The sequence below is a fragment of the Hemiscyllium ocellatum genome, chromosome 17 (genome assembly GCF_020745735.1).
Source record: "Hemiscyllium ocellatum isolate sHemOce1 chromosome 17, sHemOce1.pat.X.cur, whole genome shotgun sequence".
NCBI classification, from domain to species: Eukaryota; Metazoa; Chordata; class Chondrichthyes; order Orectolobiformes; family Hemiscylliidae; genus Hemiscyllium; species Hemiscyllium ocellatum.
This window is the reverse complement of record NC_083417.1, coordinates 54,417,278-54,434,602: the sequence shown is the minus strand read 5'-3', so window position 1 is coordinate 54,434,602 and position 17,325 is coordinate 54,417,278. Positions and strand designations below refer to the sequence as shown.

At 41.9% G+C, this 17,325-nt stretch overlaps 1 protein-coding gene across 1 annotated transcript in view; it reads left to right on the top strand.

Annotated features, from left to right (window-relative positions):
* The first annotated feature begins 8,598 nt into the window (after positions 1 to 8,598).
* Positions 8,599 to 17,325, top strand: part of hsd11b2 (hydroxysteroid (11-beta) dehydrogenase 2) — a 65,629-nt gene continuing 56,902 nt past the window's right edge. The window contains exon 1 of the mRNA XM_060837762.1: positions 8,599 to 8,893. Coding sequence (XP_060693745.1) covers positions 8,623 to 8,893 — 271 coding nt within the window. The 5' untranslated portion in view covers positions 8,599 to 8,622. The remainder of the gene's footprint in view (positions 8,894 to 17,325) is intronic.

Genomic DNA, 17,325 nt, shown 5'->3' with positions numbered 1-17,325 from the left:
ATAATACAATTGCTCAGCCATTATCAAGTATGATGAGGAGGTGCCAATGTTGGACTGAGATGGACACAGTTAAAAATCACATGTCACCAGGTTATAGTCCAAAGGTTTATTTGAAAGTACAAGGTTTCAGAGCTACACTCCTTCATCAGGTAGCTACCTGATGAAGGAGCAGCGCTTTGAAAGCTTGTACTTTCAAATAAACCTGTTGGGCTATAATCTGGTGATATGTGATTTTTAACAAGCAAGAATCACAATTGCATTGGGATTGTTTACAGATTAAAAGGTGACAGGAAACTCAATAGATTTTGTATGAAGAGTGAATGAGAGGAATGAATATAAATCTAATTTTTTGTGTTTTATATTTTATATGTCTTCATGTCTACATCATAAGTAAATACATTTGGAAGTGATGTTCCATTTCTCCAAGGATGGAGCACATTGAGAATTTACAAGACTAAACATTTGACACTTTCTGGAATAAAAGGTGTTATTAGCCTTATTTAATGGAATACTTGTCTTTGGAAGACATGATTTGGAGATGCCGGTGTTGGACTGGGGTGTACAAAATTAAAAGTGATTTTTGTCTTTGGAAGAGTCCATGATGCTCCTCTGCTGATGGTTGCTTTGCTGATTTCGATTTCAGTTTGAAAAACCCAGGGAGTCAGAAAGGAGAAAGGAAGGCGACAAAAAGGAGCAGTGAAACACCAGGTTATCTCTTTCTCTTTCGGCTAGTTGACATTTAGGAAACGGACGATGTCCATACCACAGTACTCTGACTGCATTGCAGCCCCTGAAAAACTAACCTATGACCACTATCCAAAGACTTGGATCCATTTGATTTTCAATTGATCTTTGTTTAAAAGATATCCCGTCAATATAAATAAGAAAGTCATAGAGATGTACAGCATTGAGACAGACCCTTTGGTCCAACTTGTCCACACCGACCAGATATCCCAACCAAATCTATAACTGCTTTCCGATAACTACCATTATTGCACCCCCTTGCTGTTGTAAATTCCTCACTGCATCTAATGGTTGCTCCAACCAATTCATTTGATCTGATAGGATTCACAGCCAACAGCATTTATTGCAGATATAATCCTCAGTAACACGTAAACTCTCCCTAAACTCCCACATCTGACAGAAAGAGCATATCATTTTACTAAGGGCCATTTTTGCTTCTTTCAATCTGCAGTCCTAGAAAATTGCACTGTCTGATTCCTCTACAAAACACTGCTCCAAGCTAGATAAATCTCTTGATTAAACTTAAAATATAAGCTATAGCTATTAATTTAACCTGGGGCAGTGTTTGTAGAGGAATAAGACGGTGTTATTTTCTGGGTCTGTAGATTGTGAAGGAGCAAAAATGGCCTTTGCAGTGATATGTACTTCTTGTCAGATGTGGGAGTTTAAGGGTGACTGCGGATTATATCTGCCATAAATGCTGTTGGATGCGAATCTTATCAGATCGAGTGGATCAGTTGGAGAGACAGATAGAAGCGATGAGGAATTTGCAACAGCAACAGTATGTGATGGATGGCAGTTATAGGAAGGGGGGGAAGTCTCAGATACAGTCACATAGGTGGGTTAACTCGAGGAAGGGTGAGAGAGGTCGGCATCTAGGGCAGGAGTCTTTTGTGGATATACCCATATCAAACAAATATGCTGATTTGGAAAATGTAGGGGGTGATGGATTCTCAGGGGAACATAGCACGAACAGCCAAGTTCCTGATATTGAGACTGGCTCTAATGCAACGAGGGGTACGTCGGCTTCCAAGAGATCAATTGTGTTATGGGATTCTGTAGTCAGGGGTACAGACAGATGTTTCTGTGGCCAGCAGAGAAAAAGCAGAATGGTGTGTTGTTTCCCTGGTGCCAGGATCAAGGATGTCTCAGAGAGGGTGCAGAATGTTCTCACAGGGGAGAGGGGCCAGCAAGAGGTCATTGTCCACATTGGAACCAACAATATAGGAAGGGTAAAGGTTGAGATTCTGAAGGGAGAGTACAGAGAGTTAGGCAGGAATTTAAAAAAGAGGTCCTCAAGGGTAGTAATACCTGGATTACTCCCAGTGCTACGAGCTAGTGAGGGTAGGAATAGGAGGATAAAGCAGATGAATGTATGGCTGAGGAGCTGGTATATGGGAGAACGATTCACATTTTTGGATCATTGGAATCTCTTTTGGGGTAGAAGTGACCTGTACAAGAAAGACGATTGCACCTAAATTGGAAGGGGACTAATATACAGGCAGGGAAATTTGCTAGAACTGCTTGGGAGGATTTAAGGTGGGGGGAGGGGGGTGGAGGGTGAGACCCAGGGAGATAGTGAGGAAAGAGATCGATCTGGGACGTGTACAACTGAGAATAGAAGTGAGTAAACAGTCAGGGCAGGCAGGGACAAGGTCGGATGAATAAATTAAACTGCATTTATTTCAGTGCAAGGGGCCTAACAGGGAAGGCAGATGAACTCAGGGCATGGTTAGGAACATGGGACTGGGATACCATAGCAATTACAGAAACATGGCTCAGGGATGGGCAGGATTGGCAACTTAATGTTCCAGGATACAAATGCTACAGGAAGAATAGAAAGGGAGGCAAGAGAGGAGGGGGAGTGGTATTTTTGATAAGGGATAGCATTACAACTGTGTTGAGGGAAGATACTCCCGGAAATACATCCAGGGAAGTTATTTGGGTGGAACTGAGAAATAAGTAAGGAATGATCACCTTATTGGCATTGTAGTATAGCCCCCCCCCCAATAGTCAGCGGGAACTTGAGAAACAAATTTGTAAGGAGATCTCAGCTATCTGTAAGAATAATAGGGTAGTTATGGTTGGGGATTTTAACTTCCCAAACATCGACTGGGACTGCCATAGTGTTAAAGGTTTAGATGGAGAGGAATTTCTTAAGTATGTACAAGACAATTTTCTGATTCAGTATGTGGATGTACCTACTAGAGAAGGTGCAAAACCTGACCTATTCTTGGGAAATAAAGCAGGGCAGGTGACTGAGGTGTCAGTGGGGGAACACTTTGGGCCAGCGACCATAATTCTATTTGTTTTAAAATAGTGATGGAAAAGGATAGACCAGATCTAAAACTTGAAATTCTAAATTGGAGAAAGGCTCATTTTGATGGTATTAGGCAAGAACTCTCGAAAGCTGATTGGAGGCAGATGTTCGCAGGTAAAGGGACTGTTGGAAAATGGGAAGCCTTCAGAAATGAGATAACAAGAATCCAGAGAAAGTATATTCCTGTCAGGGTGAAAGGGAAGGCTGGTAGGTATAGGGAATGCTGGATGACTAAAGAAATTGAGGGTTTGGTTAAGAAAAAGAAGGAAGCATATGTCAGGTATAGACAGGATAGATCGAGTGAATCCTTAGAAGAGTATAAAGAAAGTAGGTGTATACTTAAGAGAGATATCAGGAGGGCAAAACGGGGACATGAGATAGCTTTGGTAAATAGAATTATGGAGAATCCAAAAGGTTTTTACAAATATATTAAGGACAAAAGGGTAACTAGGGAGAGAATAGGGCCCCATAAAGATCAGCAAGGCGGCCTTTGTGTGGAGCCACAGAAAATGGGGGAGATACTAAGTGAATATGTTGCATCAGTATTTACTGTGGAAAAGGATATGGAAGATATAGACTGTAGGGAAATAGACGGTGACATCTTGCAAAATGTCCAGATTACAGAGGAGGAAGTGCTGGATGCCTTGAAACGGTTAAAAGTGGATAAACCCCCAAGACCTGATCTGGTGTACCCGAGAACTCCGTGGGAAGCTAGAGAAGTGATTGCAGGGCCTCTCGCTGAAATATTTCTATCATCGATAGTCACAGGTGAGGTGCCGGAAGACTGGAGGTTGGCTAACGTGGTGCCCCTGTTTAAGAAGGACAGTAAAGACAAGCCAGGGAACTACAGACCAGTGAGCCTGACCTCAGTGGTGGGCAAGTTTTTTTTGGATTAGATTAGATTACTTACAGTGTGGAAACAGGCCCTTCGGCCCAACAAGTCCACACCGACCCGCCGAAGCGCAACCCACCCATATCCCTACATTTACCCCTTACCTAACACTACGGGCAATTTAGCATGGCCAATTCACCTGACCCGCACATCTTTGGACTGTGGGAGGAAACCGGAGCACCCGGAGGAAACCCACGCAGACACGGGGAAAATGTGCAAACTCCACACAGTCAGTCGCCTGAGGTGGGAATTGAACCCGGGTCTCAGGCGCTGTGAGGCAGCAGTGCTAACCACTGTGCCACCGTGCCGCCCACACGTTGTTGGAGGGAATCCTGAGGGACAGGATGTACATGTATTTGGAAAGGCAAGGACTGAGTAGGGACAGTCAACATGGCTTTGTGCGTGGGAAATCATGTCTCGCAAACTTGATTGAGTGCTTTGAAGAAGTAACAAAGAAGATTGATGAGGGCAGAGCAGTAGATGTGATGTTTATGGACTTCATTAAGGCGTTCAACATGGTTCCCCATGGGAGACTGATTAACAAGATTAGATCTCATGGAATAGAGGGAGAACTAGCCATTTGAATACAGAACTGGCTCAAAGGTAGAAGACAGGGGGTGGTAGTGGATGGTTGTTTTTCAGACTGGAGGCCTGTGACCAGTGGAGTCACAAGGATCGGTGCTAGGTCCTCTACTTTTTGTCATTTACATAAATGATTTGAGTGTGAGCATAAGAGGTACAGTTAGTAAGTTTGCAGATGGCACCAAAATTGGAGGTGTAGTGGACAGCGAAGAGGGTTACCTCAGATTACAACAGGATCTGGACCAGATGGGCCAATGGGCTGAGAAGTGGCAGATGGAGTTTAATTCAGATAAATGCGAAGTGCTGCATTTTGGGAAATCAAATCTTAGCAGGACTTATACACTTCATGGTAAGGTCCTAGGGAGTGTTGCTGAACAAAGAGACCTTGGAGTGCAGGTTCATAGCTCCTTGAAAGTGGAGACACAGGTAGATAGGATAGTGAAGAAGGCGTTTGGCATGCTTTCCTTTATTGGTCAGTGTTCTGAGTACAGAGGTTGGGAGGTCATGTTACAGCTGTAAAGGACATTGGTTAGGCCATTGTTGGAATACTGCATGCAATTCTGGTCTCCTTCCTATCAGAAAGATGTTGTAAAACTTGAAAGGGTTCAGAAAAGATTTACAAGGATGTTGCCAGGGTTGGAGGATCTGAGCTACAGGGAGAGGCTGAACAGGCTGGGGCTGTTTTCCCTGGAGCGTCAGAGGCTGAGGGATGACCTTATAAAGGTTTACAAAATTATGTGGGGCATGGATAGGATAAATAGACAAAGTCTTTTTCCTGGGGTTGGGGAGTCCAGAACTAAAGGGCATAGGTTTAGGGTGAGAGGGGAAAGATATAAAAGAGACCTAAGGGGCAACTTTTTCACGCATAGGGTGGTACATGTATGGAATGAGCTGCCAGAGGATGTGTTGGAGGCTGGTACAATTGCAACATTTAAGAGGCATTTGGATGGGTATATGAATAGGAAGGGTTTGGAGGGATATGGGCCGGGTGCTGACAGGTGGGACTAGATTTGGTTGGGATATCTGGTTGGCATGGACAGGTTGGACCGAAGGATCTGTTTCCATGCTGTACATCTCTATGACTCTAGGCTAACTTAACACATATGGCTTATATTTTAAGTTTAATCAAGAGACATATCTTATTAAAACATATAATCAAGAAAGAACTCTACTCATTACTGCAGACTTACAGCAAGATCACACTTAAAAACTATTCACTCACTGTGCTGTGATCACTCCCAAATAGGTTCCTCCAAGACCAGTTGTGAATTCCACTGTTTGTTAATTTTCCCAGATGCACTCTATGAACTCAACAGCAAGGTCATCAGTAATTCAATTTTGTCAACAAACAGCTTGCTGCATTTGAGGAGTCTTCAACCTGTACCCCATGTTTACAAGGAGAAAGTGAGGACTGCAGATGCTGGAGATCAGAGTCGAGAATGTGCTGCTGGAAAAGCACAGCAGATCAGTCAGCATCCGAGAAATGGAAGAATCAACGTTTCAGGTGTAAGCCCTTCATCAGGAAGGCTTATGTCTGAAACGTCGATTCTCCTGCTCTCCGGCTGCTGCCTGACCTATGTTTTACAAACCATGCATCAATAAGGGTGTTTTTCCTTTTTAATTAAATATTATCTCTACAGAATCATTTTTTGTCCTGTGTGTGTTTGAGATTAAAGGAGGATATAGTTCTAGTTCTGGATTATAGTTTAGCTATTAACCAGTTGAGCTATTTGTTATAAGAATAAGTTTTATGATATAAAAACAGATTACCTTGAGTTTATTGAAGAAGCCTAAAAAAAGTCCCCTTTATTCTGCAATGCAGTGCCAAAGGGAAACAACTGGCCATTTTGGTGATCAAATTTAAACATTTACACTAATGGTGTGACTCATAGTGTTTGGGGCTTCATTATCAGCAGATTCCTCCCTTTACAGTTATAGTAATTGATTAGAGCATGACATTCTAAAATAGCATTGCTGGTATGAAACCTGCCTGCTCTGCATATTTTCAGTGAAGTGTAGCTGTTAACTCTTTGACCAAAATGGCATCCAACCTGTTTTGCACCTGATAAATGTATGTGTTTGTGAATGCCATTTTGGATCTCTAATGGCCCACCCAACTCAGTGTTACCAAGCTCAATTTTGTGCCCCTTGACCTCAGATGGAGTTGCTACTGGGCTACATGTAGATAATGAAGAGGAGGGGACAGCACAGATTCTTGCATGGCTAGCTTCTTGATCAGTAGTTGAATAAAGGTCTATGGGCAAAATGTAGGAAAGTGGACATGAGAAATGTTGGATCAGCCATGATTGTATTAAATAGCGGAGCAGGCTCAAGGGACTGAATGGCCTACTCCTGCTCCTATCTCCTATGGTCCACAGTGTTAACTGTAGAGGGCTGGGAAGAAAATATATTGTTGCAGCCGAAAAGCGTAAACACTCTCACTGAGTTGCACAATGAAAGAGAGGTATTTCAGGAGGATGATATACAGGAAAGTCAAGATAATAGGGGAGGGATAGATCAACGTAGATACTTTGATTTGGATTGTGCTGTGGTATAGAAGGGGTACAGACCTGACTGAAGGAATCCAAACATTAATTTAAGATGAAAATGGGCAGAAGTTTGACAGTCTTCAAGGTCTTTGGATGAGTGGTTCATAGAATCATAGAGATGTACAGCACGGAAACAGGCCCTTCGGTCCAACTCATCCATACCGACCAGAAATCCCAACCCAATCTAGTCCCACCTGTGAGCACCTGGCCCATATCCCTCCAAACCCTATCTATTCATATACCCATCCAGATGCCTTTTAAATGTTGCAATTGTACCAGCCTCCACCACTTCCTCTGGCAGTTCATTCCACACACGTACCACCCTCTGCATGAAAACGTTGCCCCTTGGGTCTCCTTTATATCTTTCCCCTCTCACCCTAAACCTGTGCCCTCTAGTTCTGGACTCCCCGAACCCAGGGAAAAGACTTTGTCTACTTATCCTATCTGTGCCCCTCATGATTTTATAAACCTCTATAAGGTCACCCCTCAGCCTCTGACGCTCCAGGGAAAACAGCCCCAGCCTGTTCAGCCTCTCCCTGTAGCTGTTGAAGTGGGGAATACATCTAGAAAATGACAGGGATGTCTGCTGTTTGAATCCGGTTCAGATTGGTTTAGCCAGGGCTGACAGGATCAAGGTGACAAAGACCACTGAATTAGGGGAGTGTGCAATTGGGAAATTGTTCAATGACCTATCCCATTGTATTTGAAATTCCCCATGGTTGTGCATCACAACAGCTGAACGTTTTCACCGAAGAAAACGGATTAACTCTGTAAGTCACAGCGAACAGAGTTTTGGTCGTGGCTTTTACAGGTTTCCCGCAAGTTGATAGTTTAAATATCCTGGACACGAGGTCAGCTGTCCGCTTTGTTAATCAAAGTCAAATGGTAAAACATTGAGCAACGGTGGAGGTGTTCTTTGGAATTTCAAAGCGGACCCTGAGTTCAGACTGACTGATCCACTGCGTGTAGGAAACTCAATTAACAGCCGCTTCTATAATACTTCATTTCCCCTAATTGTGACATTTCACAATTTACAATACCCCGGTTCCCAGTCACTTTCACAATCCCTGGAAACATTTAACCTTCGATTGCACTGGCTACGCCAGGACCTGCAAACATATACTGGATGTTACACCTGACCGGTGCTTTTATTGTATGGTTTTTAATGAAAGATTCTCTGTTGCTGAGAAGTTTACCTCGCAGATTAAAGTTCAGCCTCTTGGCAGCTTTCCAACATCAAATGGCAGATATTCTTTCAGCTTCGATGTGTTTTTTTTCAAAGTTGAAAACAAACGTGGGGTACTTTCTAATTATCTGGTCTGAAGCAACGCCACCAGCTCTCAGTTTAAGATTTGAAATCGTTCCTTCAAACTGCCGAGTTTTAAGTTTTCTATAACTATTTAAGCTGGTGCATATTTCCATAGTCCCTCCCCCTTTTGGGGCTACTCGTTTCTTCGAACAGTCTATACTATAAGTACTGTCTTTGAAGCAGTCAAGACTTGGACCAGCTGCAAAGCGTGCGACTGCCAGAATCAATGGAGGACTATTCCAGCTCCTTTCTAGTTTATACGTGTGTTATCACCGTGCTAGGCATTGTCGCTTTCCTGAGGCTGGTCATGTCTGAACTGCAACTGACTCACCGCCTGATCATTTATGCAATTCTCCTTCTGTTCCTGGAGAGGATCTGTTGCATGTATCTGGCCGGCTTGTCAGGGGTTCTGGTTTTCATTGCTGTATGCTTGCTCGGCTTTCAGTCACTTTCCTCTCCTAAGTTATCTGTGCAGGGAAAGGCTGTGCTCATTACAGGTAAGAGGCACCCTGTTACTGTAAAACACGTGTTTGAATTTCGCAAGTGAATCTTGAGAAAAAAATGCATGCTTTCAAATATTTGTAAATAGAAATGCATTCTGTTATGAGGAGATTATTAGTTCAAATTGTGAATAGACCAGTTTAAATCTTATTAAGTATGCTTCAGTGACTAGCCTCTGGGGTTCTGAAATGATAAAACATGTGTTGCACTGTGTACAATCCTTTTACGTCTGTGGCATACTTCCACAGTGGCAAAAATATTGGGCTGTCTCAGATTCTGTCACTTCCTTCCAAGTGATGCTACGTTTTCCTTATGAAACACCTCAGAGAACGGAGATTGTTTGAGAATGATCATTGTGCTGAAACTTTGGGGCTTCTTCATGCTGTGTTTCTACCCATGTCAAATGACCCATTCTATTTTGTAAAATAAAATGAAGCAAAATTGAAATATTCCATTTTAAAAAATAATCTAATCTCTCCTGGAAAACATTTTGCAGGTTTTCATCACAACTAAATTATTCTGTTGAAGTGGGGAACAAATTTTTAACACGCATATATGATTCTTTTACCAATCTCTTCCCATTTCTCTTGTCCTTTCAATGGCAGAGGACAAATGGGCAAAGTTTTACTAGATCAGCAGGATCCAGACACCAGGGAAAAGGGCAGTCCTCTGCGTCTGCAATTATTGCCTTCACATTCTTTTAATAGAGTATTTCCAGCTATTAACTGTTGTACTAACTCCAGCCTACTAGCTGTCTACAAATCAGCACCAACTCACTCTGAAACCAGTGATTGATGATTACTGTTCATCTGTAAAAGTATGCATTTCACCTCTTTGCTGTATTTGTGGTTCTAAATGAGTAGGTCAAAATGGAACCCTGATAACCAGAATCTGACAAATCTTATTTATTCATAAACCAATGTTAATTTGTAAACTTGTTTCTCTTTAACACAGTAGTGTGGGTGTGAGGAAGTCAGCCACTGCGCTTATGACACAATCAAGTTTGATCTTGGCTGCCTTGCATCTTAAAAAAATGTCAAATGAAGTTTAAAATTAATCTGACTTGAAGTTAATCTATTAATCTAACTGAAATCAACTGTTGAAGGAAGCAAGTTCCAGATTTCAACAAAAGCAAAGGGAAGTACTTCTTTCTAATATCATCCCTGAATGGCTTTGCTCTAATTTTATGATTAAATTCCCTCTTTTTCCCACCACATGAAACAGTTTCACTCTAGCCTGCCCATTTCTTCAGTCATTCTCAACATGTCCATTAGATCTCCCTTTGATCTTCTGTAGTCAAAAAAAATCCTAGTATTCTCATAATTTAACCCAAGAATCCCATTATAAAACTGCAGAATTTGTGCTCTGCCCTCCAAAACTGATGTACAGAACCCATCAGGGTGTGATGCCTAAGAGTGAATGTTATGCTCAAGAAATGGATTAAATAGAGGATTCTACAAATGTAGCAGAACTTTGACTGTCTGGGTTAAATAGGTGGGGTGGCAAAGGGAGATTGGGATGGAGTAGTGAGGGGACATTGATGTGGTGAGGACAAACTAGGCTTAGGGGTATAAGATGGGTGGGGGAGATGGGGTGGTAAGGGGAGACTGGGGGATGCAGGGTGAGGGGAAGCTGTTGTGTTGTGGGATGGTGAAAGGAGACTGTGCTAGGGGTGTGGGATGGTGAGGGGAGACTGTGCTAGGGGTGTGGGATGGTGAGGGGAGACTGGGGTAGGGGTGTGGGATGGTGAGGGGAGACTGGGGTAGCGGTGTGGGATGGTGAGGGGAGACTGTGCTAGGGGTGTGGGATGGTGAGGGGAGACTGGGGTAGGGGTGTGGGATGGTGAGGGGAGACTGGGGTAGCGGTGTGGGATGGTGAGGGGAGACTGGGGTAGGGGTGTGGGATGGTGAGGGGAGACTGGGGTAGCGGTGGTAGATGAGAAATTTGCTTTGTTTTATTTTTACAAATTGCCATTGGTGTTCTTCTCGAACTCCAAGGGCATTACACCCTCCTATATTAATAAATCCTGAATCCGAAATAATAAATAGATCCTGTCAGTAAGTTGATGACTAAATGCTCATTTGGTATTTGTAAATATGTCCTTTTGTGACTGGATTAGTTGATGATAGGGGTGTGCTACAAAGATCTCATTGGTATCCAAGATCTTTGGGGCACAGTGAAGGGAAAGTTCTTCCAGATTGCCATTAACACAACTGCAGATCACCTTGGCAACGGTTAAAAGTTCCACTGACGAAAGGGTCAGGTTAGGACAGACGTTCTGTCTGCTGCTATGAGAACATCAGCTGTCATTAGCATTGTGCAACAGCTGTATCGTTTCTTTTTCAAAATGTGCAGGACAGCCCCACTTGCCAAGAAGACAGCAGCACATTTTAGAGTGTTCCTGAAGTGAGTTGTGTACAGATCCCACTGTTTTTCACAGAAACACCGCCTAGTTTATTCACTTCACTACTTTTTCATCTTCCTCTACTTAAACCATCGTCCTCATTCATTTGATGTTTCAGAGCCAAGGTTTCTTGTTGCTGTAAGTCAGCACACTGCAAACATTTTGGGAAGATTGCCTTTTAGCTATTAACAAATCATAACCACAAATCAACATTTCTCCAAGTCAGCTCATATCATTTTTTTTGTGTTAGTATCGTGTCCTGTAACTTTTTTTTGCTCTACTTCACTGTGGTCTGCAAATCTAATAGGATCAAAATGCAAACCAGAAAATTAAACAACCCTTACTTTGTTCCATTTATTGACTGTACAATAATAATCCCAAGCTGTAGGGGCCTATTCCTGTGGTTAAATGAATCCTGCTTACTTTCTGGGCACATATTTTCTGACATGGAGGTCAGAATAGTCAATTGTAATTTATAAAAATGTTACATGGGATTTTTTGCCATCATTCAAGATGTATGATATTACTACAGTTAATATTACAATAGCTGAATTCATTCAGCACTATACATTTGGAAAAGACTGATGTTCCTTCAAATGTAAGAACATGTGATAAAATAATTGAATTTGTTAAAAAAATTTCAAGCTTTTCAGATGTCAAACTAAATGCGATACCAAATGTTACAGGGTCAACAAATAAAATATCTTTCGCAGACATATCAGAAATGTAAGGCAGAATATACAAGTGAGAACCAAGAGGAATACCGAAGATTTAGCAGGAGGTGAAAAACCAAATAATTGAAGCAAAGAAGAATTAGGAGAAAATACCAGCAGCTAACAAAGAACAATATTAAAATATCCTGTTGGCATATAATAGTAAAAGCGTGATTTAAAAAGGCATAGGACTGATTAGAGACCAAAAGATGGGATTAACACACAAAAGCACTGGTCATAGCTGAAGTGTTAAATGAATACTTTGTATCTGTCTCAAAAAGAGGAGGATCCTGCTTGGGCCATGGTGACAGTGGAGGGAATTCTGTCAGTAAAAAGGTTCAAAATTAATAAAGAAGAAGCCTTAGATAGACTTAAAGTTGACTAGGCACCGGGATGCCATGAGATGCATCCAAGGATTTTGAAATTAGTGGGAGTAGAAATTGGGAGTGAATTGGCCATAATCTTCAGTCTTCCTGGACTTGGGGGAGGTACCAGTAGATGGAAAAGTTGCAAACATTATGGTCTTGATCAAGAGACTTTGTAAGGACAATCCCAGCAATTATGGACCGGTCAGTTTAGCTTAGGGGACAGGCAAGCTTCTAGAAACAATTACTTGGGATAGAATTAGAAGTCATATGGAAAAAAGGAGGTTGATTAACCTCCCTTTAACCTAGCTTGCTGGAGTTTTTTTGAAAAAGTAACAGAAAAGCTCATTGAGGGTAATGCTGTTGCTCTGATATACATAGATTTTCAGAAGGCATTTGACACAGTGCTGCACAACAGACTTGTGAGGGAAGTTAAAGGTCAAGGTATAAAATGAACAGTAGCTTAGTGGATATAAGATTGGCTGAGTAATGGTCACTGGATATTCTTGGTAGATTTGTGGTGGAGTTCCCCAGGGGTCTTCTTGGGAAGCTTGCTTTCCCTGATCTGTATTAATGGGTTTAGTTAGCTGGATGGCTGGTTTGTGATGCAGAGTGACATCAACGGTGCGAGTTCAATTTCTGAACCGGCTGAGGTTGCCATGATGGGTCCTGCCTTCTGAACCCCTCCCCTTGCTTGAGGTGTGGTGACCCTCGGGTTAAGCTGACTTTAGTTGCCTCTGTCCAATGAGAAAGCAATGCTATGGTTCTCTGGGTCCTTGGTTTTACCTGAGCATAATATTCTGGGTTTTGGTGTTCAGGGGCCAATTCCAAAGTTTCCAGTTGACACAAAATCTGAAGGATTGTGAACTGTGATGAGAACAGTGTGAAATTCCAAAAGGACATTGTCAAATTGGTGGAATCAGTGATTAGATGGCAGATTAGGTTCAATGCAGAGAAGTGTGAGGTGATGCAGAAAGACAATAACAATTAGGGGTACAATTATAAATGGGGTGCAGGAGCAGAGGAACCTGGGTCCAAATGTGCACAGATCATTGAAACTGCCGGGACAGGTGGAGACAGCAGTTAATAAAGCATAGTTTCCTTGGCATTACTAATGTGGGCAGTGATGCAAGGGCAAGGAGATGATGTTGAATTTTTAAAAGTCTCTCGTTAAATCTCATTTGGAGTACTGTCTGCAGTTGTGGATGCCATGTTATGGGAAGGATGTGATTACGCAAGGGAAGGTGTAGAGGAGATCCACCAACGTGTTGCCTGGGCTGGAGTGTTTCAGATACTGATGAGAGGCTAGGTGAGTATATAACCACACGGCACAGTATTAAGGAAAGGAACAGGGAAAGTGAAAATTTTTCACTTTCTGGAACTCAATGCCTGAAAGGGTGGTAGAAGTATGAATCCTGAAGATATTTAAGAACTATTTAGATGAGAACATGGAAGATCACAGCATTCGAGGTGATGGGTCGGGTGCTGGAAATGAGATTAGAATAGATAGATGCTTATGACTGTTATGGGTATAGTTGGCCAAATGGCTTTTATTCATACTGTGAAAACTCTGTGTCTCTATGACCAAGAGGTAAAGTATCCAACTCCACCTCGTGAGAAAATTAAAGAATTTTGGCCAAATTTCTGCCAGCATGCCCTGCCTTCCTCCAAATATAAATTTTTTCCATGATCATGAAGGAGTCATGCATAAACAGACACACACGTGCAAACAGGCACAAATACACACGGAGACACTCAGACACGCACACACGCGCGCACACAGACATGCACACAGACAACTATAGAATCTCAGTGTTACAAGGATTGCTGATACTAACTGTGTAGGTAAAAACAATGACTGCAGATGCTGAAAACGAGATTCTGGATCAGTGGTGCTGGAAGAGCACAGCAGTTCAGGCAGCATCCAACGAGCAATTGCTGAAATGCTGCCATCACGCTGGAAATTGCTTCACCTGCAATATGTGTTCTGGTCATGCAAGATTTGCAACACAGTCGTTAAAGTAAAATACTGCAATGCTGAAATGAAGAATATAAGTGGTGGAGACACTCAGCAGATCTGGTGACATCATAGTCATACCATTTTCCTATACAGATTCTGAAAGTTCAGTCACACAGAAAACTCTGAATCACAGATTTGTTATGATGTGGGAGGCCATTTGGTCCACTGTGTGCGCACTGGCCCTTCATATGCTCTCCTGCTTTTCACCATAGCCTTGTACACTGTTTTAATCTAGTCATCATCAAATGCCATGCACTGAATGTGCATCCACCACATTTCCAGGCAGTGCATTCCATTTCCTCACTACACACTGTAATGACAGATCTTTCCTCACATCGTCCTTACTTCATTTTCAGATCATTTTAAATCTATGTTGTCTTGTTCTTGCTCCTTTTTACAAACAGGAAAACAGCTTCATCCTAACTACTCTATCCAGCCCTTTCATGGTGTTCAAAACCTCTATTAAAACTTCTCTCAGCTTTTCTCAAACTATTCTCAGAAGTAGAGTTTCTCATTTCCGGAATTATTCTCTGTAAATTGCTTCTGCATTCTTTCCAATGCATTTACATCTTTCCTATAACATGGCACCCACAACTGCAGACAGTACTCCAAATGAAATCTAATAAGAGTCTTTTAAAAGTTCAACATCACCTTGTTGCTCTTGTATAACTGCAAGGTGACCAAAACTAGATAGTACTCCTAACCAACATCCTGTATAGCTCCATCATAACCTCCTTACTCTTGTATTCAATGCCTTGACTAACAAAGGCAAGTATCCCAAAGCTGTCCACTCATGAGGTCAATGAGAAGGGATGAGGTGGAGGATATGGTATTTAAAAGGCTATTTGAACACCAATTGGTGTAGATCTGGTGGTCCAGTTTCCAAATCAGTGGCAATGAGTGGGATCAGGCAGGAGGAGGACAAAACCTTTGAACATTATGGTTCCATGTTGTGCTGCCAATCCCTAAATATATATTGTTTTGAAACTGAGGAATTTCAAGTCACTTGTATTCAAGTGACAAGTTTTTAAAAATCTGATTTCAGTTTAGACTCCAGTCCAATTCACTTACTCTGCTGGAAATAATAATTAGAGAACTCTTACTTCCCTTTCTGAGATTGCTCAGCTCAGTTGACCTGAAGAAAGCTGTCCTCATCAACCCTAATTGTCTTGTGCCGCTTCTATGCTCTACATGTTCTATTTCTTCACTGCTATTTTTCTTTCATGATATTTCTCCTCTTTCTATTGTATTACTTTATTTTCCTCAGACATCACTATTTGGAACTGACAAGACTTTATCTCGCAGGTTTTGTTGTGTTTAAGTTCTTTTTTTCCAAAGTAACAGTAGAGTGGGTCCATCTATTTCCCTTCGTTAAACTTTCTTTTAAGTTAGTTTCTAGGGGCACTAGTAGTAGATGGCCTGTGTGGTGATATGTTTTTATAGCCACTGCTATCATAGAATCAGGAGAGCAGGCTGTTCAGCACATTGAGTCCACATTAATCCTTTGAAGAGTATCATACCCAGATCCCCACCCCCACCCCCATCCCCATAATCCTGCATTTCCCAAAGCTAATCCACCTAACCTGCACATCTTTGGATTGTGGTCCTGCAAACTCATACTGACAAGGGGTGAATGCGCAAAGTCTACGCAGACAGTCGCCCAAGATGGAATTGAACCCAGGTCCCTGCCGCTGTGAGGCAGCTATGCTAACCACTGAGCCACTATGCCACCTCAACCATGAATGGTTACAGTAATTCAATCCTCTATTGTTTAGAGAGAAATGGATGCTTGGGAAACAACAACAACCATCTGCATTAAATAGTATCCTTTTAACATGGCAGATTGCTCTGTGGAACCCAATTGGAGTGTAATTAGGAAGAGTTTGACTGACTATGAAGCCAGTTGTTGGAGGGTACCAAAATAACTGAAGTATTGGACTGGTTACTAAATAGCTGAATATTAAGAATAGTTTCAAGACAGACAAGGGGGAGGTTTTCAGGAGGGATTTTCATAGTTTGAAGACGAGGTAGCTGGTAAAGTGGGGAAGTGATGAATAGACTCAAATGAGTACAGAGTTGGGAAAATATACTGATCTCAATGTGTTGTGGGACTGTTAGAGATAACGGAGATAGGGACAGAAATTGTTTGGTTCTGACTGAAACCTTTGGTCTGGGGAGTGTTTACCAACAATTGATTTTCAACGTTCATAGAACTGAACAGATGAATTCTTGTTACATCTTGACAATTAAGTTTATTGAATCCCAGTTAGCCAATTTATTGATTATTATTAGGGGACATTTCGCACAGGCTGGAAGAAAAGGAATATTGTCAGTGTAAAAATTTGCTCCAGTACAAAGATTTATTGTATTTATAAATGTCAAGAATGAAAATATGTGGCCTGGATCATTCCCTCATTCCTACTTATGGAATTCCTGCCTTTAATAAATACCTCTGAAGTCAACACTGTGCTATTGATCAGGGATAGTCAGCATGGTTTTGTCAGAGGGAGGTCATGCCTAAAAAATCTGGTAGAAATTTTTGAGGAGGTGACCAAGGGTTTGGATGAGAGTGGAGTGATTGATGTAGTTTATATGAATTTCAGCAAGGCCTTTTTACAAGGTCCCACTTGGGAAACTGATAAAGGAGGTAAAAACTCATGAGATCCAGGGTAACTTGGCAAGATGGATCCAAACTGGCTTAATGATAGGAGACAGAGGGAAGTGATAAAAGGCTATTTGTGTGACCATTGGGTCCAGTGTGCAGTGGCTTTCCGTCAGTGCCGGGTACCTTTACGATTTCTGATGATCATAAATGATGTACTGTAGATGAGAACATTGGGAGTATGTGTTAAATAAATTTGCAGATAACGCAAAGATTGGCGGGCAGTTGACAGTGAGGAGGAAGATGTTAGGTTACAGGAAAATA